This window comes from Cydia fagiglandana, chromosome 8 (genome assembly GCF_963556715.1).
Source record: "Cydia fagiglandana chromosome 8, ilCydFagi1.1, whole genome shotgun sequence".
In the NCBI taxonomy this organism is placed as follows: Eukaryota; Metazoa; Arthropoda; class Insecta; order Lepidoptera; family Tortricidae; genus Cydia; species Cydia fagiglandana.
The window spans coordinates 2,130,955-2,153,683 of record NC_085939.1 but is presented as its reverse complement, the minus strand read 5'-3'; the positions used below and the strand labels follow the sequence as shown (position 1 = coordinate 2,153,683).

The 22,729-nt window shown below is 36.7% G+C and overlaps 1 protein-coding gene across 1 annotated transcript; it reads left to right on the top strand.

Annotated features, from left to right (window-relative positions):
* Positions 1–9,013: 9,013 nt before the first annotated feature.
* Positions 9,014–22,325, top strand: LOC134666416 (cytochrome P450 4d2-like). Its single transcript, XM_063523552.1, has 10 exons — positions 9,014–9,147; positions 9,425–9,594; positions 10,528–10,637; positions 12,473–12,566; positions 12,695–12,950; positions 13,149–13,275; positions 14,918–15,130; positions 20,945–21,188; positions 21,609–21,776; positions 22,046–22,325. Exons 2-10 carry the CDS (start codon positions 9,432–9,434, stop codon positions 22,207–22,209), a joined length of 1,539 nt encoding a protein of 512 aa, XP_063379622.1. The 5' UTR covers positions 9,014–9,147; positions 9,425–9,431; the 3' UTR covers positions 22,210–22,325.
* The last annotated feature ends 404 nt before the right edge of the window (positions 22,326–22,729 follow it).

Genomic DNA, 22,729 nt, shown 5'->3' with positions numbered 1-22,729 from the left:
CGATCACATTTAAACTTACCAAGCCGACAGAATCCATAAAAGGATCTCCATCTTCCTTATTAGAACATAAGAAGGCAAGCAACGCATTGTTTACAGTATTATATCTAATGTCACATAGGAATAATTGTAAGACACATACTAAATGTCAATACCGCACTTTTAGCTATAAGATAAATATAGTCATGTAACCTTTTAGGATAATTAATAGCAGAATAAGCAAAATAATAAACAACGACACCAAGGTGTTTATTGTAATTAAATAGCAAAGTAGAAATACGTAACGGGAAGTGAAAAGCAAGTATTGTAATTACATTTAGAATATAAAGTAGATAATTTTAAGAACCTATTAATCTGTCATATGTTAACCAATTTTTTATTTTTTATTTATTATATGTTAAGTGAAATATTTCCAACATTGTAAACCTTTAATTGTTTAAACCGTAATTTATCTTTAATCAACTTATTAAAATGATCCGTTAAATTATTTTATTTAACAATAGATACCTAATTAAAATCATATTCTAATTAATATTTAAAATAACCTTGCTTGTTTCTTTTTTTTAAAGGTAGCTTTAGTGTCTTTATTTGTATGTGCATATACGTTTTGTTTTAGATTGTAAGGTTGGCATGTATTGGAATATTTTGAAATTAATGTCTTAGATTAAGTTATTATGTACACTGAAATTACGACAAAAATATATTGTAACCTATTTTTGTCTCAAAAAAAAACGGGGAAGGTGTACGGTGAGTAGGCACATGACGTGTTGGGTATTAGGGTCAACACGTCATGTGACATTTAGGTGACATTTAATAAATAGAAAATATATTTAATAAAATAAACAATAATTCTAAGTACATTTCATAAAGGTCACCTAAATGCCACTCACGTAGGCCAATTTACTCAATAAAGGAGTTCAGTATTCAGCAGACTTTCATAGTATTATTTGCTACCCGAACAATCCACATTACAGTATTGTTGTATGCACTGACATAGCTCACAAAGCTAATGGGCGAAAGTGGTCGCTTCTCCATACAAACGTAGTCCGCATTTAGATCTTTGGATGGAAAATATTTATACACAATTTGATGTATATTAATTAACCAGGACCAAGAAAGACACTTGACTTTTTTTTTCAATTGAGTAAACTGCGAGCAGGCTTCAGTTTAAAAAATCTATAAAATCAAGCGAAGTGACATAGTGCCCCTTTACATCAAAATGTGTAAAATATTTTCCATAAAATTAATACCTATTCAGAAAGGTAAATGAGGACTACGCATGTATAGAGAAGCGGTCCTCTATTAAGTATCGAATTCTGTGTCATTTAATTACCGCCCTAAACTATTCCCTCGCTACACAAAAGCAACTTCGAGTGTGGAATTGGTGTCATAGGAGCTTCGAACTAAATTCACCAGAGAGGTCGGACGCAAGAGGTGTGACACAAGGAGGGTTGGCGCGAGAGTTCCTAACTTAATTCATTATACTGCGCCGTGTTTGTGTTGTTGAGCAGTCGCTCGGCTAGGGTTACCAAACACTACTTGACTTATAATCAATGATCGTACATTTACCAGCATTTTTGGTGCAGCAGAGTGGTGTTAACGGAATTGGTATAGATAATTTCAACTGAAATGGTAAATTAAGGTTAATATTAACGTAATTAACGCTAATTAATCATTAGGGTTGAAATTATTTATACCAATTCCGTTAACACCAAAATGTACGATGCCTATAATACAATTGAAATCGAAATCATTAATTTCAAAAACTGGACTTGTCAAAAATAAAATATAATTATAATAGATTAAAATACACACGTTACAAACCATAATATATTAAAATAATGCAATTGTCAATATTTACTTAATTATTGCAATTACAAAAATCATTGTATATTGAACTTGCTGTAAAATTTCCTCACTGAAAAAATATAAATGGCTTTGGTTACAAATGGGTTGTGTATTTCTGTTACAAGTGTGTTATAAAGCGTTAGTAACTTTGCGGTAAACGAGTTTCAAACCGTTGTATGCGGGTTCAAACCGCAGCTGGTATCAATTAGTTTCTTAAAACTTATGTATAAGTACCTACGAAGTATAATTTGATATGTACCAATCGCTTTTCAGTGAAAACCGGAACCGGAATCTTTCCAATAAGACTAAATTTCCCGAATCGAGCCGCTAGTTTCCTCTCTAGGTTGGAAAACTTGAAGAATTAAGGTAACACTCGATTTCGTAAAAACTAAGTGACAAAGATGTTCTTACTTTTGATAAATTAAAAAAAATACCTAATAAATGCTTAGAAAAGGAAATGTAACCTGTTAAAGTGTAAAATTAAGTAGGTACTTAAAAATAAACTATGATATTTTATACAAGGAAATACCAGATTTCTTGTCAAATATGTTTCAAAATCAAAACAGTCAGGCCATTATGTTGGCAAACCATTAACGTACCGAACGCACTAATGCGACAGAATGAGATAGATGTATGTCTGATATTTGCATATATTCATTACACGTTATGAGCGCACCTGCATGCCGTACAAAAAAGATTGTCTCGTTTCTGGTAACCCTAAACATATGCGGCTCGGTTTGCACGTCCCCTCGTCTAAACAACCACCTGATTGACACCCATCTATCTACCGACTAAAGTAGCTGTGTAGAGTTCCTTGAGGCATCTACAAAATTGTACCTTAACCAATTTTTAAACAAGCAGATACGTCTGCGAGCAATTCAAAATTTCAAAAAGGAAAAAATGGAAAAAGTTACGCTCCGGAAGCGTTTTTTCCTTACATATAAAATTTAAAATTGTACCTATGCTCTAAAAACTTAATTACGGTAAGTATGTATATGTACCTACAAAAAATATTTAGGTATTACCGTGAACTCCGGTAACTATGGTCGATATCACACAAATATGGTCCAAATGAACGTGTCTTGAAAATATGCATACATATTTTTGAAACAATATTAGGTACCTAATCATAAGATATTAAAAACGAGTATAATTCTATTTAACTCGTCAATAATGTATTGTTATAATTGAGACTTGAGTATCGAAATACCTGAGCTGAGTTTACGGTTACCTATTAGATTAACTCGCCCTATAGTTGTTAAAATATTTGTCATGCATACTTTTCTTACGCTACGTCTTACGTAGGCGAACAACGCGCGAACGCGGCGCGGCGCGGCGCGGCGAAATCAATCCTTTGATGCCCATAGAAGTGTCCTACGTAAGCGATCTCGTTGCGAACGCGGTGCGGCGCGATTTGCACGCGAATGTCAGGCGCCGCGCCGCGTTCGCGCGTTGTTCGCCTACGTAAGACGTAGCGTTAGAATTAGTTATGAACCGGTAACGTTACGATATCAACGTTAATATGTAAGTACCTACATAGTTTATTAATAACATTAATAACGTAATAAAAGCATGCCCGTCAAACTAGTGATTATTATTAGCAAACTCATATTCATTGTACAAATACATTACTACCCATGTTATTCTAGCCTACACGTGAAAGCTATCAAAATAATAATATAATAGGATATTAGGTACCTACCAAATCCTGAGCGTATATTAATTCGTATGTACCTATTAACTCGTACCTAACTTGTACGCCTTGTACTGACGTTAATTATGAAACAAAAGTTTGACCTATCCTGATTTCTTGGTTTCACGATTATTCCTGATGCACTTCATGAGCAATAGGGGAGACCGAAGTCAGTTGTAACAGAGGAGAGTCGGACCATCGTCGATTTTTTGGAATCTATTAACTAGAAACTAGGTCGCAACAGTGTGCGTTTGTTAGCTCGTAACTTGAACTAACAAACGCGCGCTATTGGGACCTAGTTTCTAGTTAATAGATTCCAAAAAATCCACGATGTTCCAACTATCCTCTGTCACAACTCACCTCGGTCTCCCCTACTCATACAATCAGCAGCAGAAGTTGCTGAGCGGGCGAGGTGGTCAAAATAATCTTGACGGTAATTTTGCACACCTTGCCCGCTTATCAACTTCTGCTGCCGATTGTACCATATTTAGGTAAGAATTAAGCATTCAGCTAATGAGCTGAAAAATATTTAAAATAAACCAACCTACTTAATTGAATAGGTACTTACCCCTGAAATCAAATTAAAAAGTACGCCAACGCCATACGCAAAGATTGAAAGTTATTAAGACAATTTCACCGGTACCGCTCCATGTCAGCGGCAGAATTTAAGCGAGACAAAACAATCTTCAAGTTAAATTAGCTCACAAATCAAAGAATTTTCGGGCATCAGGCACTTTAAATACTTTTGAGGAGCCGCTTTACGGCTCAATTGCTACAGAAAGATTGTTTACCTAGCGGTTTCAACTTCAAAGATAAAACAGTAATTTATTAATAACTGATCAATAGGTACCTGAATTACAGTTTATATTTATTTATATTTATAGGTCACTGACGAGCTTTCCAAATGATTCATCCAAATGGATGGCATCCTAATAATAAACATTGTACATTTTTAACATTCACGGACCGATTTTGAATTGCAGCCACGCTATTTGGACTGTTGGAAGGCTCGTCAGTGACCACCTTAAAATATACCTACTGAGAAGTTTTTTTAATAAATTAAACATAGATTAGGTACGTACCAAAAGTAAATTGTGTGCGATAAACCAAAGGCAGTATACTGCTTTTTAACTGAATAAAAAAAGTTATCAATCCGATCGCAATATTTGTACAGTGAGCTGTGAAATTGTATGAAGAAATTATGAATGAATTCATTGATAAGTCGCCATGCACTTTTGCGGCTGATGGTACCTGTTTGTTACCGCAGAACCCCGTAATTGGGAACCGATTAGGAAAATATATTTTTTGTTCAAAAGTATAAGTATATGTAGTACCAACATAGTTGGATGACATCATCAGGAATTGAAGGAACCATTAGGAATTTAGGAAACTCCTCAAATATACTCGGCATACAGCAATAATTGTATTATTCTCTTCAACCGTAAATTTGGTAGGTACTCGACATGCATTGCCACTTGACTGAGCGATGATTCTTTACCAAACAGCCAGTTATATCTGATTTCTGAAAATTTTATCGACAAATCAAACATTTGCATCAAAAAGTGCCAGTTGCTGAAGTGGAACTGCTTATTAAGACCAAAACGGAGCTCTTCAACGACGCGTAATTCACTTTTGGCGATTTGTCTTCTACGTTAAGTTTGATGCAAATACAAATCAGGTTCTAAGAAACATTTTTGTCAAAGCTCAGTTCTGACGGTGAGGGTAGCAGAAGGTACGATATATACCGGGTGTGGCCTGTAATACGAGCAAAAAATTTAACTGTAGGTTGTAGTACTTGTAGTCCTCATACTGACCAACATTTGTTCAGCGACTTTTAAAAATAATTTGTGGTTTGATTTTTAATACACTTTAAAGTTTATTCTAAGACGCAATGTATTGCGAGTTTTGTTATGTTTAAGGCGTGACAAGCAACGTCAATCACAATGATATGGCGTGGCGATGCCGTCCATTGAAGATAATATTTATTTTGTATGAAAAATAGGGAGTCTAAATACTTCATAATTTTTAAAAGTTGTTGAACAAAAGTGTGACCGTTTGAGGAGTATAATCTATGTTTTAATTATTTGCTCGTGTTACAGGCCACACCCGGTATGTACCTACCTATATATTTTCTGTAGCTTGGGTACCTATTGAGAACGCCAACAACAGTGAAGTTTTATGGTTAATTTCTAGTACACTTTATTCACGGTCACGATATATCACGGTTAATCTCATGATCAGATATGCTCATTTGCTACAACGCGGGCACTCGCGACAATAGACTGCTTTTGGATGACTTCATTTCGTTGTGATTTTTATTGAGTTTTTAACTTTTTAGGGTTCCGTTCCGGCTTCCGATGGAAATTTGTGACCCAAAGACGGACATTTTACGTAAACAAATGAATTTTAAACATGGAGTCCACTTTTGGGCGGTAAATGAATAAAATAAAAAAAATAAATTATGTTTTTTAAACTATATCGTGTGACATGTAATGAAATGAAAGAATCTTAATTATAGTTTTTTTTTGTAGTTTTAAAATAAATAGTTTAGAAGTTATATAAGAAAATAGCCAAATAATTACCATTCCCCCCCTTTATCTCCAAAACTACTGGGTCTAAAATTTTGAAAAAGATAGACAAAATAGTTCTTTACCTATAAATGACAGGAAAACCTATTAGAAATATGCAGTCAAGCGTGAATCGGACTAATTACTTAGTTTTAGATCCGACCCCTACGGGATTTTTAAAGGCAAATCACTCGCGTTTCACATAAAAAATACAGTGTTAAAAATTTACTGATTGTTTCCTTATCTTGATGGTTGGCAAAATTGTCTTTCAAATGATAAATATTTAAAATCGTTCATTTGAATTTCATTTGATTTGATTTTGTTTGATGTTTTACAATTAGTATTTTCTCGCGTAGGTGTGGTGAATTTTTTGTGTTTAAGTTGGTGGCAAAATGTGTTTATCGACGAGTACCCTGAAACCCTCGCAACGCTCTAGATACCACTTTACGAACAACTCACAACACTCGTGGTTCAACTTTAGAATCTTTCACTTGCCCCAGTAGCAATATTATGTAGATACATAAATAAATAAGCCATGCACAGCCGCTTTTTAAACGCTATTCACGGAGCTGACCGTTCGCACAAAAGAAACAATTGCTTTTGTTGAACAAATTAGGGTCTTAGGCGTAAAGTTCATTTGAGAAAATTACTATAACCAAGCAGTGTTCTCTTCAAACAGAACACACAAATTGTATAGAGATTAATTGCGATAAACCAGACAGTCGAAGTAAAAGCTACGTAAGACATTCACGAGCGATAATAACGACGAAATGGCACTAATGAATTAAACTTTGTCGTCGCGACCGGCGTACTATGCCATTATCGCCGGCGCCTCTCGCAAGACCGACGCCTCCAGTCTGTAGAGTCAGCGTCGGTGTAAGTATCCCCATTTCTCCCCGCCCCGAGCGACGGCCGCCATAGATGAGGTAGGGACAAATGGGAATAAACCTCAGCATCAAATAAATTGTGATGGCTAAAATATCCAAATACACGTTCAAAGTGTTACGATTTATTTGGACAATTTGGCCGCCACTACGTCATTTACTTGACGCTGACTGTACCCGTACCCACAACCCCTACCATAGTCGCTAGCGACTGCGTAAACTCGCGGTGATTACACACGATGATTTTGTCACTTAACCATACCTTGAGGGATAGATATGTGGGTCATACTGAACAACTTTGAAAGCCTGAAATCGCATTGTTGCGACGAACGAGACAGGATTATAATTACGCGTGTGCGATAGAAATAGGAATAAACGGGTCAATGTACGAAATTCGTCGTTCTTAGCATCATTACTTTAGCAGAAAAAGCGCTATTATAATTGGATGTCGTCGTCATAGTGTCACTTTTCATTTTAATCTACTTCTAAAAAGTCCTAAAAGCCACATCAAAACGGAACTTTATTGGAAGCAATGTACCCGACTTAATTACGTAGGTACCTACTTGTTTTAGGTATATTCCCAGCAATAAAAAACTGCTTTTAATTTAGCCGCATTGCGTATGTACAGTCTCTCATAACTACTGCATTCGCATATGGCTTGCTACACATTCAAGCTTTAGGCTTACACATTCGAGCGAGTGACAAGCTAAATAACGAGGCCAATAGTAATATTTAACACAAAAATAACCAACTTCACAAAACAGCAACGTGCCATCATTTTATGGTCTTCATCAGCAATTCCATTTCACCAAATGGTACTTTCCGTGACCGAATGCAAAAGTTACTATGAGAAATGCACAAATTCAAAAAATAAGTGTGCCTATATTATCCTACTATCAAATCCTGACGTGATGACGCTGCTGGTATGAATAATAGGTAGTCATTTGTTTTACAAGGAGGCAAAGTTGTTGTTAAACCGCTCGTGCTAATATTGATACTCGAGCATGTGAAATATTCCAAAATTTAACCACGAACGTTGCCAGTGGTTCGCAAAGTGGTATCTTGAGCGTTGCGGGACCGACAAAACACAAAACATTTCAACACATCAACGCGAGGAAAGTACTAACTGTAATAACATCAAACAAAATCAAACCAAATGAACGTTATAAAATATTTATCATGTAAAAGTCAATTCTGCCAACCAAGTTAAGGAAACAACTTAAAATTTGCATGAAATTACTTTGCCTCTCTTGTGGATTAAATGCAACTTTCTCGTCAGATTTGAACAATCAAGAGAACTTTTACGAGGCGGTGTGGTGAAATATAGTTTTCCAAATCGTTCTAGCCTTCTTATAGAAATCGGGGAACATCATTTCCAATTATTAATAGCTAGCCATGCACTTTTACAGCTCGCTGTACCTACTTGAGGTACAGCGAGCTGTAAAAGTGCATGGCTAGCTATTAATAATTGGAAATGAACCTTATGGTCTCGTATTGGGGCATTTTTTATTTAACTTGTACAAGTTAAGCGCGACTTAAGTCGTGTTTCAGTAATGTTTAACCATTACATTCCTGACAAAATGTATTTTTTGGATTTGACATTGACCGTCAGTTTTGTAACGATTGCTAACCGGCCGTTAAAGGTGTTCAATTAAGTGAAAATGCCCATTTGGCAAAATTATAAGTACATAAAAATGTTTTTGGTGGGATAGTGTTTCAGCCTCTCAGAATAGCGCAAATATTAAAATTTTAAGCGATGTAACTATTGTTTCTGATTATTAGTCCAATTACACCAATTTACCTACGAACATAATTATTATATTAAAAATTATCAGTAATTCGTCGCACAAGAGTAATTACGTGTTTTTTATGTTTATTTCTTCACGCTCTATGCATGACTAATCTCGATAAGATGCTCCTTAAAATACCTTTGACATATTAATATCTAATTAGTTTTTCATAGAATTTTGATGAAAGTAGCCTTGTTTTTTTTTAATACAAAAATATATAGGTATCTTATTCTCATACAAAAACATGGATATATTTAGACACTGTTATGAAGTATTTCATCGTGATCATTTAATATAATATTTTGATTTTAAGCCGTGTACAATTGATATCTAATATTCATATTTATGTATTTTATTACAACGTGACGGTAATTACTTATCTGATAAATACGTGTATACAGACCGTTTTTTTTCTATTTTCTAATTGCGGTCGAGTAATATCTGTCTTTGTTTTATTTACCCCATAAAAAACGGAGGGAAGTATTATGGGTATGTTTGTGTTTTAAAGACTTTTATTGGCAGTCGTCACGGGTATGGAGTATTAGTTAACATACGACGTAACATGTACTTACCTAATTTAACATTAAAATTTAATGTCCACTGGATGTTAGCTACTTGTATTATTCAAACTTTGTTTTTTTTTAGTATCACGATGATTCTCGTGGCTACCCTCCTGTGTGTGCTCATAGGACTGGTGTTTTATTACGACTACAAGCGCAGGAACACGCGAGCTAAAAAACTACTCAGCAAGTTTAATGGATCGGACGGGCTGCCTATCATTGGAAATGCTCTGGAACTCGGATTTGATTCTGATGGTGAGTACTTGTACATATTGTTTAGATACCATGACTCTTGTGATCCAGCTACTTATGAGTTCATAATAAAAACATTTCAATCGTTTTTTCCCTTTTAACGATTTGGTATATCAAAATAAAAGTACCGGCATAATTGCGTCCAATTATAACGTCCAAGCGGTATAAATCCGCTTTTATTAGAATTGTAAGAGGTGATAAAAGTGGAAAAGCATAAAGTACGTCTAACTAAGGTGACAATCGCTTTTGCTATGACATCGAAACGCTTTGTGTCTCTATATCACTCTTTCATATTAGTGCGATAGTGACAGTTGCGTTTTGTTGACTACGGATCATAAAAAACCGGGCAAGTGCGAGTCGGACTCGCGCACGAAGGGTTCCGGACCATAATGCAAAAAAGGCAAAAAAAAACGGTCACCCATCCAAGTACTGACCCCGCCCGACGTTGCTTAACTTCGGTCAAAAATCACGTTTGTTGTATGGGAGCCCCACTTAAATCTTTATTTTATTCTATTTTTAGTATTTATTTTTATAGCGGCAACAGAAATACATCATCTGTGAAAATTTCAACTGTCTAGCTATCACGGTTCGTGAGATACAGCCTGGAGACAGATGGACGGACGGACGGACGGACGGACAGACAGTAGAGTCTTAGTAATAGGGTCCCGTTTTACCCTTTGGGTACGGAATCCTAAACACTGGCATGTTGGCTACGCACCCTGTACCTAAGACATACCTTAGTAAGGTGATCTAATTGCATGTTGATGAAACTGACACGAATCCTTTCACAAATTATTTTATTTATAATAATTCACAAGGAAGATTATTATTAATATTTTTGGGAAATCGCATTAAACCTAAAAACAATTTCCCATTTGGAATTACGACCATATGAAGTATCAGACTCGTATTACATAACTTCTGTCACTTTTACAGGTGTGTCTAAGATCTTATTAGACAAATGGCGACAATACGGCATGACTAACTATCGTTTGACGGTTGGCGCCGAGGAGTGGGTGATGCTGTGTGAATCTGACGATGTCGGGGTAAGACAACAATATTTTGGAAAATTTCTCGTAGGTAGTTAAAAAATGTATTTTGTATAATTTCTGTCTCACTACGTAGGTAAAACAACACTGGAATCAGTTTGAATCAGTTCTTCGTCACGTCTCATCACATGTCCGAACCATCTCATACGGCTTTCAGCCATCTTTTCTGCAATGGGAGCGACCTTGAAAGAGCCTCGTACATATATATTTCAAAGTCTGTCCAGTCTCGTCACTCCCGCTGCCCACCTCAGCATTTTCATCTTATTGGTGTAGGTACATTTTCTGTTCATGTCTCTTCCTGGTCGCTCAGCACTCGGAGCCCTACATTAATGCCGATATGTAAACAAAAGTCATAAGTAAATTTATCATTCAGAGACAAAATCAATATGGCGGTTTGTTTACATAGTTAGCAAGTTCCATAGAATGACACTTTACTGATAATTAATTACAAAAATCCTTTCGAAAATGCAATGAATTTTCGATATTTATGAATTAATTAATACCGTATAATGTTCTGGACATAGATGTTTTCTATATATTTAAGTGTTTGTATATAGTATACCTGTATCGTTGGCTTGTACACACAACACAAGCCTTATAAAGTTGGTCGTCTATGTCCCATACATGTTTATTTATTTCGCGTTCACTGTATTAGAAATGAAACGTGCACAATTAAACTTGTCTTCTAATCTTGAGAATCAATCATTCTTGAACGAGGTAAAAGTGGGTTTTTTTGCCCGTATCATTACCGCTCGGAGTCATTACCGTGTACCGATTGCTTGGACTTCCCAGCAAAGAGGATAATCTCATAAAAAAACACAGAAGTATAATTGACATGTAAGGTAAACTTAGTGCTCGACGCGGTCCCAGTACATGTCATCTTGAAACATAAGCCATTGTCAATAGAGGTAATTTAACAGTAAGGTGCCATCTATTGGGCATTAGCATGTCGAGCACTAGTACGTTTACCTTATTGCAACTGTGATTACATTTTAATAATATTGTTGGAAGGTAATTTGTACCTCCTTTATAAATACTTATATAAATATCAGGGGACATTTTACACAGATCAACCTACCCCAAAACTATTTAATAAGCAAAGCTTGTACTATATCTGCTATTTAGGCAACGATATACATACTTATATAGATAAACACATACTTTGTAGCGTTTACCTCTAGGTTAACACTTGAATCCCTCATTACGCTCAGGATTCTACTTTAGAATCCATCGCTTCATTCAGGATTCAATGTACGCCCTTGACGGAAATATATCATTTTCATCCCTTGTAACACAAACTACTATTTTACTATTTCTTAAAACATTACATTCAAATGGGCGTGGAAAAGACGATAAAGAATTTTCATAGCCCTTTTGATTGCGGAAAAGTCTGACTTACCTGTCCGTTATCAACTGTCCATTGTCTGGGAGCTCTTTGTGCAAAATACCTCGCATTTGCATCAGAATCAGTGCCCAGTGTTCCACACCTGCCATACACTAGGGACAGATTAGGATAACTTTGTCTTTATCGTCATCTTCGTAGCGTTGTTTCTGCTTTTTTGCGACACCTTACGGCTTCCAGAATTTGCACTGAGTGGATTAATTATGTAGATTAGATTTTATTTTTAATCGGAAAATACATGTTATTTTCACTTAAAAATAGTAAAAATTCACAAAGAGATCGTCAATTGTATACCAAAAAATAAGAAACAAAAAATAAGATAAGCATAAAACAAATAATATCAATACGTATAAAGAAATAAAAAAAATCAATAAACAGATAACTTTTACGCAATATGTGGCTAATGATAACTAATAAATTATTTTTTTAGACGATCCTTGCACATCCGACAGAATTGGCCAAGCCCACTGAAAGGAACGCTGCTGTGATGCCTTTCTTCGGAAACTCTGTCTCAACATCAGAAGGTGATTAACACTTACAATATGATCTAATGGCAACTTGTCGATTCAAAGCGTTACACAGCCATATATTAAAAACGAAGTTGTGGTTAGTCGTTTCGACTTAAATTGTAATTTATTATCTACTTGTTTAGGTGAAAGATGGAAATCGACTCGTAAACTGATGACTTCTAGTTTCCACTTCAAGACGCTAGAAGCTCGCGTCGACGCAGTGAATTCACGCACCGACGCGCTCTACCAAGTGCTCGACCAATACGTGGACAAGGCCCCTGTGGATATATACAGATACCTTCGACCTTTCATGTTTGACATCCTGTGCAACACATTAATGGGAGTCGATCACAATATGCTCGCCAATCCTGACCACCCTTATCTAGACGCCAGCGCTAGGTAAGTCTTATCTTTTACAATACTATATGCCGTATTGTCACCATAATATTAAGAAATATCAATGAAACGCTTCATTTCTCCTTAACATGAAAAATTGAACCCAAATGTATTTTTTTATTTCATAGGTGCAAACGAATGAAATTCTCACCAACTACTTTTTATACACTTCGCCAAATTTGATTTTCGTTTAATTTTCAGGGTTATCAAAATCATTACCGAAAATTATTTCTCTTACTGGAGGAATATCAGCTTCGTCTTTAAACTGACACCAAATTATCGGGAAATGATGGATACCATCAAAACAATTAGAGGCTACAGCGATAAGGTACGTTATAACATTAAAATTTTCAGTTACTATAATTAGTCGATGTAATAAGACATAACAAGAGTGTTCATCTTATACCGGGTGTGGCCTGTAATACGAGCAAAACATTAAATTGTAGGCTGTACTCCTCATACTGCCCAACATTTGTTCAGCAACTTTTAAAAATAACTTGTGGTTTGATTTTTAATACACTTTAAAATTTATTCTAAAACGCAATGTATTGCGAATTTTGTTATGTTTAAGGCCTGACAAGCAATGTCAATCACAATGATATGGCGTGGCGATGGCGTCCATTGAAGATAATATTTATTTTGTATGAAAAATAGGGAGTCTAAATACTTTTTTTTTTTATAATAAACTGATCGGCGATTGGCTCTAGTCACACCTGATGGAAAGTGAAGACAGAGCCTAAGATGTAGCTCACCGGTTCAGTAATAGCCTATTCACTCTAGCTTTAAAGAGACCGAGGTCATATTTTTCAGGGAATACAGATGCCGGGAGCGCATTCCATTCCTTAGCCGTCCTTACCAAAAAAGACGAGGCAAATCGTTTTGTGCGGACAAATGGAATACTAACCACGAACGGGTGCATTCGCTCCCCGCGCCTGGATGTCCGATGATGGAAAGGGGATGGTGGGATCAGGTCATGCAGCTCTTGTGCGCACTCTCCAGAATGTATCCGATAGAACACCGATAGACATGCGACTCTTCGGCGATGATCGAGGCTCTGTAACTTCGATTTGACAGCTGGGTCATCGCCTAAAAGTCTATGAGCCCGGCGCTCTATTGAGTCCAGGGCCGCCAGCTGATACTTGGCGAAACCGTCCCAAAGGTGGCAGCAGTATTCCATGCACGAACGGACCTGTGCTTGGTATAAGGAGAGAAGCTGACTCGGCGTGAAGTACCGCCTCACCTTAAATAGGACACCAAGTTTCTTGGCAGCAGTTTTAGCCCTGGACTCAATAGTCGACCCGAAGTTTAGGTTCGATTTTAGACTTAGACCAAGAAGCTCAAGACGGTTGGTCACGGGAAGGGACACATTCCGGAAAGTGGGAGCCAAGGTGAACTGGCTCCGTTTTGCGGTGAATAGGCACGCCTGTGTTTTGGTGGCGTTGAATCCAACCAAGCTGGCCTCGCCCCATTCGGACACGGCTTCCAAGGACAAATTCAACCGCTCCACCATGGTCTCTCTAAGGGTTTCGATGTCACCTACACTGGCTCTCGCGTTAGAAAGGTATCTCTCTGCAACCGTGCTGTCATCCGCATACCCAAAGATACCAGGCTTGAGCAGATCGTTGATGTGCAGCAGAAAGAGGGTTGCAGAGAGGACTGAGCCCTGAGGCACCCCGGCGTTAATAGCCAGAAGATCAGACGAGCATCCATCAAGGACAACTCGAATAGATCGGCCCCTCAGGAAGTCAGTGATCCAGAAGCGCAGGCCAGTGGAGATCCCATACGCGGATAGCTTGCTTATTAGGCTGTCGTGCCAGACTCTGTCAAATGCCTTGGAAATACTTCATAATTTTTAAAAGTTGTTGAACAAAACTGTCACCGTTTGAGGAGTAGGTACAATCTATGTTTTAATTATTTGCTCGTGTAGTCTGTAACACCGGGTATATACGTAATGTTCGTAATTTTTACAGCTTATTCGAGAGAGAAGAGTGAAGCTAAATGAATTCATAGATGAGATTAAGAGCAACAACAGGAACGCTACCGTTGATGTCAACGCTCTGGTTCACGAGAAAGTATCGGAAAAGGCTTGCCTTCTCGACTCCTTTCTTTTAAGTACCCTGCCCAATGGCGATCCTGCTCCGGATGAGACCATCAATGATGAAATCAGTCTGCTCTGTTTCACTGTAAGATTTTTGTAAAGCATAATATATATACTATTACATACTGTTCATTGATATTTACGTCAATAGTTACTGACAAAGGTTTAGGTAAAAAATTAAGTATTCAAAATTAGAACTTAGCATATAACATCGACTTTTTTTCCTCTGCTACCATAAAATTCTTCATTTAAAATTTTCTGTTTTTGTTTTTTGTACTACGTTAGAATCAAAATGTTAAGAGGGCGTAGAGGAGGGTAAATTTTCAGATTCTGTCAAATTACCCCATTTCACACACAAACGCAGCTCACGCACACTACCTCAATTTACTGGGACAGGTCAGTGACCCCTAATGTTTTTTTAAAGGTGCTGCTTCGAGTTTAGTGTTAACTACTAACCTTCTTTGAGGAATTCAAACTGTCACAGCTTTCCTTTGTGAGAAGACAGAGAAAAAACACTTTTTTATATATAGCTTTCCTTGTTTGTTCATGTCATGTCATAGGTATGTGACGTATTAGGTAATTAATTATTTTCGTTGTTGACTTTTGTATTAAGATAGGTTCAAAACGGCGACGCTCTTAACTGTCCATCGGTGGACCTTATGCCTTTTGTAATAAGGTTTACGGACTGTCAGTTAACAGTGTGGTGGTGGGCAATGGTAGGTATGCGGTTTGTAGACAGACCGAATTAAACCTAGGAGTTTTATTATTAAAAATATAAGAAATCATCTCATCTATCTACTCGAAAAAAGTGGACTATATCTAAAATTATCCCTTTATTACTTATAGGTCTTGTAACATATTTTTTTACAACTAAAGACGCTTATTTAATTTCACTTATAACTTAATTTTTAAAGCTCTGTTAATAATAAAGCTTTAAAAACATCTAATAAAATTCAGGTACTACACTTATACTTTTGTAAGTCAGTAAGTGATGCTTACTTAAAACTTATTGGGAAATCAAATAACTCATAATTACCTATATTAAAATATATAAATGTACTATTTCATCTCATTTCATCCCAATCCGCATTGGGCTAGCGTGGGGACTATAGCCCAAGCCCTCTCGCGCATGAGACGAGGCCTGTGCTCAGCAGTGGGACGTATATAGGCCGAAATGATGATGATGATTTCATCTCATACGTTCAATAAGGCCCAGGACCGGGCCTTGTCACCCGCACTGACAGAGGGCCTTTTTAGCCCTACATAATATTAAAGAACTGTGTCCCGGATAGTATGGGTTCTGGTCCATGGCGCGTCCTGAAGTAACTTATACAGTGTGTAATCGTTAAGTGTAGCCAGGCTATAATTCCGTAAATATAACAGATATCAGAAAACTTCAAATTGATATCAAAAGTGCGTTACCCAATGAGTAAAATTACATTTATAACTTTTTTTAAATAAAAGTAGAAATATCTCAAACATTAACTTCAAACCCTCCCATACATTTAGTACGACGACTCACCCCTCAAAGAACGTCGGTGTCCTAAGAGACAAAACTGCTTGAGATTCATTATTTGCGATAGTAAACTGTAATAGAATAATAAAACTACCGTTTATTAAATAATAATCTCAAGCAGTTTTATCTCTTACGACACCAACGTTCTTTGAGGGGTGAGTCATCGTACTAAATATTTAGGAGTTAGGGAGGGTTTAAAGTTAATGTTTGGGATATTTCTGCTTTTATGAATAAAAATATTAATGTATTTTACTCATTGGATTACGCGCTCTCTATATCAATTCGAAATTTTCTGATATCTGTTATATTTACGGAATTATAGCCTGACTACACTTAACGATTACACCCTGTATATCATTAGATAGTTCATAGCCTATATCGATAGAATATATCGTTCTTATGAGCGTATTTGGTGGGCATACCTTATTATTAAAAAAGTCTACTGCTTTATACTCGGAGTAATTAACAATGGAGCCGCCATTAACAGGCGTTCCCCTCTGTCGAAAATAGGCGGCCAATGGTCAACCACATGTCAACCATATGTATGGACTGACGTTTGGCTGACTTGACGTACCTATACATTTGATGTGCCCCTCCCCCGCAAAAAACGGCAGACTATTTTGTACCGAAAATTTTAGACATGGCGTCTCCGTTGGTTATATCCTCTAAGGCTTTATAATAGGGTGGCACTGGTGGCAGAAACTCATTTCATTTGTAAAATTATCACCTGTAATTTATCTGTAAAATATAAAAACATTGTATTCACACTTTTCAAATGCCAGATGATTATTTTATTTAATTTTATTTCAATATTTAATGTTTGACTTGCCACGTGCGGTGCCACAATTATTATTCAGAAAAAATATATGAGTGCCTATTTTATAGTGATACTTTTTAGAATGGAGAATAAATGAGCAAAATTTAACAATTTTTTTATTTAGTACAAATCACCACACTGTGATTGTAAAAAAATACATATAATATTCATTTATTGTGCAAAAATCAGTTTATTTGTATGAATCGTTATACATACCTATAACGATTATTTAAAAACTGAATTCCTCGTCCCTAGATTATACAAAAATGATATATAACTTGCCCTAGTTGCTAAGAGCATGAAGAAATATAGCATAGATTGGACCGGGGAGCCGACCATTTCCCCTCTTCCCTTATTTTTGGTATACGGTACGATCTCGTTGCTACCGGGCCTTATCAGCCCATTATTTGGTAATAACGGTATGCGAGGCATCTAACACAACTAATAAAACCTCCATGAACAGAAATGGGTGACATATTTTATAAGATTTGACAGTATCCAAGAAGAATCTTCAGATTCAGAATCATTAAACGGCAACTAAGCCACTAGTATTGGGTTGCCTATAATCATTTTTCTGTGAATGTACTCGTAAACCTCTATCCGTTAGTATGCGATTCATTAATGGACGCACCATGGCCCAAATCGGGACACAGTTCTTTAACACGTAATGTTAATAATCAGTGAACATTATTAATTACGCTCAAATGCTTAAGTTTCAGTACAGGTAAAAGTACATATGAGCTGTACTTTTAATTGTTAGTACAATCGGCATCAAATAGGTAGTGACGGCCAAAGTGACCAAATATAGTTATAGGATCTAAATGTGAACGAATAAGGTCAGGTGAGGCATATAAGGCCCACCTTTATATTAACTGAAATAGTTTTATTAATAATCAGGATATTATGACCAAACCAATTCAATATATATTTCTCATTTGTTCATGTTTCTTACACTGCTACTGTTGCTGTTACTGTTACCGACACAAACACCAGAGAGGAGGAGATCAAAATACGCATCCAAAACGCCCTGCGGTGCAGTGCAGCCCTCCACAAAGTGTTGGTGTCCGGGCTTCTCAGCAAACATACAAAGTTACGGATATATAAAACCGTTATACGGCCTATCCTAATGTATGGCTGTGAGGCCTGGTCCCTAACACTAAAAGAAGAAGGTCAGCTCCTGGTAGCAGAGAGAAAAGTTTATCGCAAGATCCTGGGACCTATTCAGAGAGATAACGGCACCTGGAGGATCTGGAAAAATGCCGAGATCGAGGAGTTAGTGGCCGAACCCAATATCATCGGCGAAACGAAAGCGCACAGACTTCGCTGGTTCGGTCACCTACTCTGAATGGGAGAGGATCGGGCTGTCAAGAAGGCGTTCTTGGGACGTCCGACTGGTAGCCGTCCGGTGGGTCGGCCCAGGTATCGCTGGGAAGACAGTGTGGCGGCGGATCTACTTCAGCTTCGCGTCAGTAACTGGCAGGAAGTTGCGCAGGAGCGGGACAGGTGGCACGCTCTCGTTTCGGAGGCCAAGACTCTCTTTGGATCGCTGAGCCAAAATAGTTAGTTAGTTAGTTCATGTTTCTTAATACAGCTTTTGAAAAATCCATTTTATAAAAAAAACATACCATGTTGGTTCTGAACCGGGCCTTGTTACTGGCACTGACAGTGGGCCTTCTTACAATTAGTCATAGTACAAGTTCAAGAATAACAGAAAATACTACCGGGCCTTATTAGCTTTTATCATGAATTAATTTCATCTTAGATTTAAAATGGTCTATAGTAAAATACGGCCTACATGAGTCATGGAAAAACAAATTGTATTTTATTTAGTACCTATTTGTTGTTCAAAATCTTCAGTAAGCTAACTTATAAGACTCTTTCTATTATAATTAATCTAGATTGACAGTTTACTTAGCAAATTGTACTTTTACCTTTAGGTTTTATGTCGGAAATATTTCACCCAATTTGTACTGAAACATAAGCATTTGAGCGTAATTAATGATGTTTACTGATTGTTAATCTTAAATATACCTATTATGTAGGGCACTTAAATTATTTTAGCGGACCAAGCGGATGTGTATGTTTGTGGACCACTTTTTTATTTAAATAATTAAATTGTAATTCATTCAAAAAAAGCTATTACAATTAGGGATTTAGATACCTCACCTACCTTATTACAAAGCATTACAAAAATGTCCAAAGGCCAAAGCCACGCCGATAAGACATAAGACCTCATAAACGACTTCATAAATATAAACGTTCACTGAAAAAACCCAAATTCATTTCTGATAATTTTATTTCGTTACTGAGTTATCGTTTTGCACCGAATATCAATGAAATAAAAGCACGTTGTTGTTTGATAGATACATTTATATAAACATCGTCACATGAAACCAATATAGGTACTCGTAAACCAGACCACTGCGATGCCACTGGCTTTAAATATCGTTCTTTCAACTGATGATATAGCCACAAAAACCCGCTGAAACTGCAGGTCGAGTCTTGATTTCAATTTCTTGATGATATATCATTGCATTAACTTTCAAAGCACATGATAGATCTTAGAATAGCAACAAAACTGGTTGAAACTAAGAATTTTATTGCTGAAATTATGTGAACAACATTGCTTCGTCTTCATAAATAAAATTTTAATAGTTTATATTGTTTAGGCTAAAATGTGAAGAATTTTGTTGATAAATTGTTTATCTAGTATATTGACATTATGTCATATATGTTTTTAAAATGACGTAATATGAATACCAGCACAATGAAAATTTATTCCAATAAGAAATAACAAATCTTCAAACTTTTTTCATTTTAAGTGAATTAGGAAGAAGCTAATTATACTGATTTGGTTGTATTAATATATTTTATTAAATAATTTGTCATATTTTTTAAGTATTATGACTCGTGAATAAAAATAAATCGAAATTTTAATGACTCTAGATCTCCGTGTGACGTTATTTATTTACCCTATTAATTTTGAACACAGTTTTTCACTGGTATCATCATTCGTATACGGACATGAATTTCTGTCAATATATATGCCAAATCGAACTGTCAACTTGGAAAAAAGAAGTACGCGTCCGCTTCCAACGGCCCACAGCGGGCATCTGAGGAGAAGGAGAATTTGACAGATATGGCGGATGTATGGAAATTATACGAAAGTTTACGTTTACGATTGAATTTCACTGTAGCCTTTAAGAGGAAAAATAGGAAAAGCCTGATTCGTTGTAGTCCAGTTATCTGGCTTTCGAAATCACTCGATTTTATAGCATGAGCATCGATTTTTTTATACAAATTTTACTAAACGCTGACACTCGTTCATCACGTTTTAGGTACAACTTTGCATAAGTGTATTTATTATATTGTAAAACATTTCAGATTTTCAAGGGTGATTCGTTGTAAACACACTCTTTGGGATATTAATGACATTTATTATATTTTTTTTTATCAAGAGATGTGAACGCTAGCGACTAAACGGTGACTGCCTTTTTCGCTGATTTTGCTCGATGCAGTCTTAAAATAAAATGTTTTCACCAATAGTAATATTTATTGTACCGCAGGGACACTACACCACAACAATGACGATGGCACACACTCTGTACTGCTTAGCGAAGTATCCAGAAATTCAGAAGCGAGTAGTCGAGGAACAGAATTCCATATTCAACAGTGACAAGCTGAGACCACCAACCAAACCCGATCTCATTGAAATGAAATACCTCGAGGCTGTCATCAAGGAGAGCATCCGAGTCATCCCCACTCTAACAAAAATTGGAAGGCAGCTACAAAATGATTTACCGTTAAAAGGTATCTTATCTTATCTTATCTTCCATGACAATATTTTTTATTAAATTTAGCGAATGCCTCCCCTCTTTTTTCCATGCTTCCTTCCTCCTATTGGCTGTTATTTCCCACCACCGTAGAATGCGTCCAAATAGTCCTACCATCTCCTTGTTGGTCTGCTTTAACTCCGTCGGCCATCTGTGGTGTCCCGTGGGTACCCACTCAGGGTACGTGGGCCCTTTCAGTACCCACTCTGACCCACCTTTCCGGGGGTATGCGACAGACATGCCCAGCCTAGTCCCATAGCGGACACCCACATGTTTGAATCAAAATCTGGAGCGCGGTTCCGCGTGTTTCTGATATGTAACATTAATAATAAATATCAGTTAACTTAGGTATTAGTATTACATTTGTTTATATCACAACCTAAACCTTCTTTCACAGATGGTAGAATCATCCCTTCTGGAACGCAAGTGGTCGTGTACTACGAGGCTCTGTTCGCCGACCCGAAGATGTTCCCTGAGCCCGAGAAGTACAAGCCAGAGAGGTTCTTCAACAGCCTACACCCATACGCTTTTGTGCCATTCAGCGCGGGACCGAGGAATTGCATAGGTAAACCTTCAAGTTGAAAGAAGTACTCCAACGGAATAATATAGGCCAATGCCCAAACGGTACCCGTCTAATTTGGACGTCTCTGATAATGATACCTTTGAAAGGAGCTATCATTTAACTAAAAATATAGAGGAGGAAGTATTTATATCCTTAATCAATGTCTTAACCGTTGTTGACAATACCGATTTTCTATTATAAATTCGCTAAATAATGCAACCAAACATTCAAACCTCGCAATTGAAGTTGCCTAATTGCTTTTCGATTTCCAGGTTTCCGTTACGCCTGGGTGGCGATGAAGGCGACACTATCCAACTTCCTCCGTCGGTACGAGGTGCTCCCCGGCGCTCCCGGAGACGAGCCCCAGTTCGCTCATAGGATCATAACCGAATCCGTCAACGGCGTCAAACTAAGATTGAAAAAGAGACAACTTTAGATTACTTGTCCAATTGTGGTTGTGGCCAGAAATAGCAAGTCTGGTCAGTCGTTGTTATTGCCAAAGTATTTAATAGTTTTTAATAGGTAGGCATTTTCAATTTTTGAATGATTTAGGTACTACTAGTAGTGTGTATATTTGTAGTGTGTATATATGTAGTGTATCTATTTCTCAGAATGTGATTGTGATTTGCTCTCGTGAGGTGTGCATGTGTTTTTCATGTGTGTACTGAATATAATGTGTTATGACAAAATATATTAATTATATTTCTTATATTATAAGTTTTGGCTATTAGGTAAGTAGGTATACATATATAGATACTTTTTGCTAATTGCATAAAATAAATGATATTAAATAAAAACAGAATATTATTAACGTTTGCCGGTCTCATAAAACACGTATAGCCCCTAAAAGCTGGCCATTAGTCAAAACTCCAAACTAACAAAATGTCGAATTTCTGTTAAAGGCAAAGGATTAATTATCCTATACCCCGAAATGCGAGATATCGGGATTCTGGCGT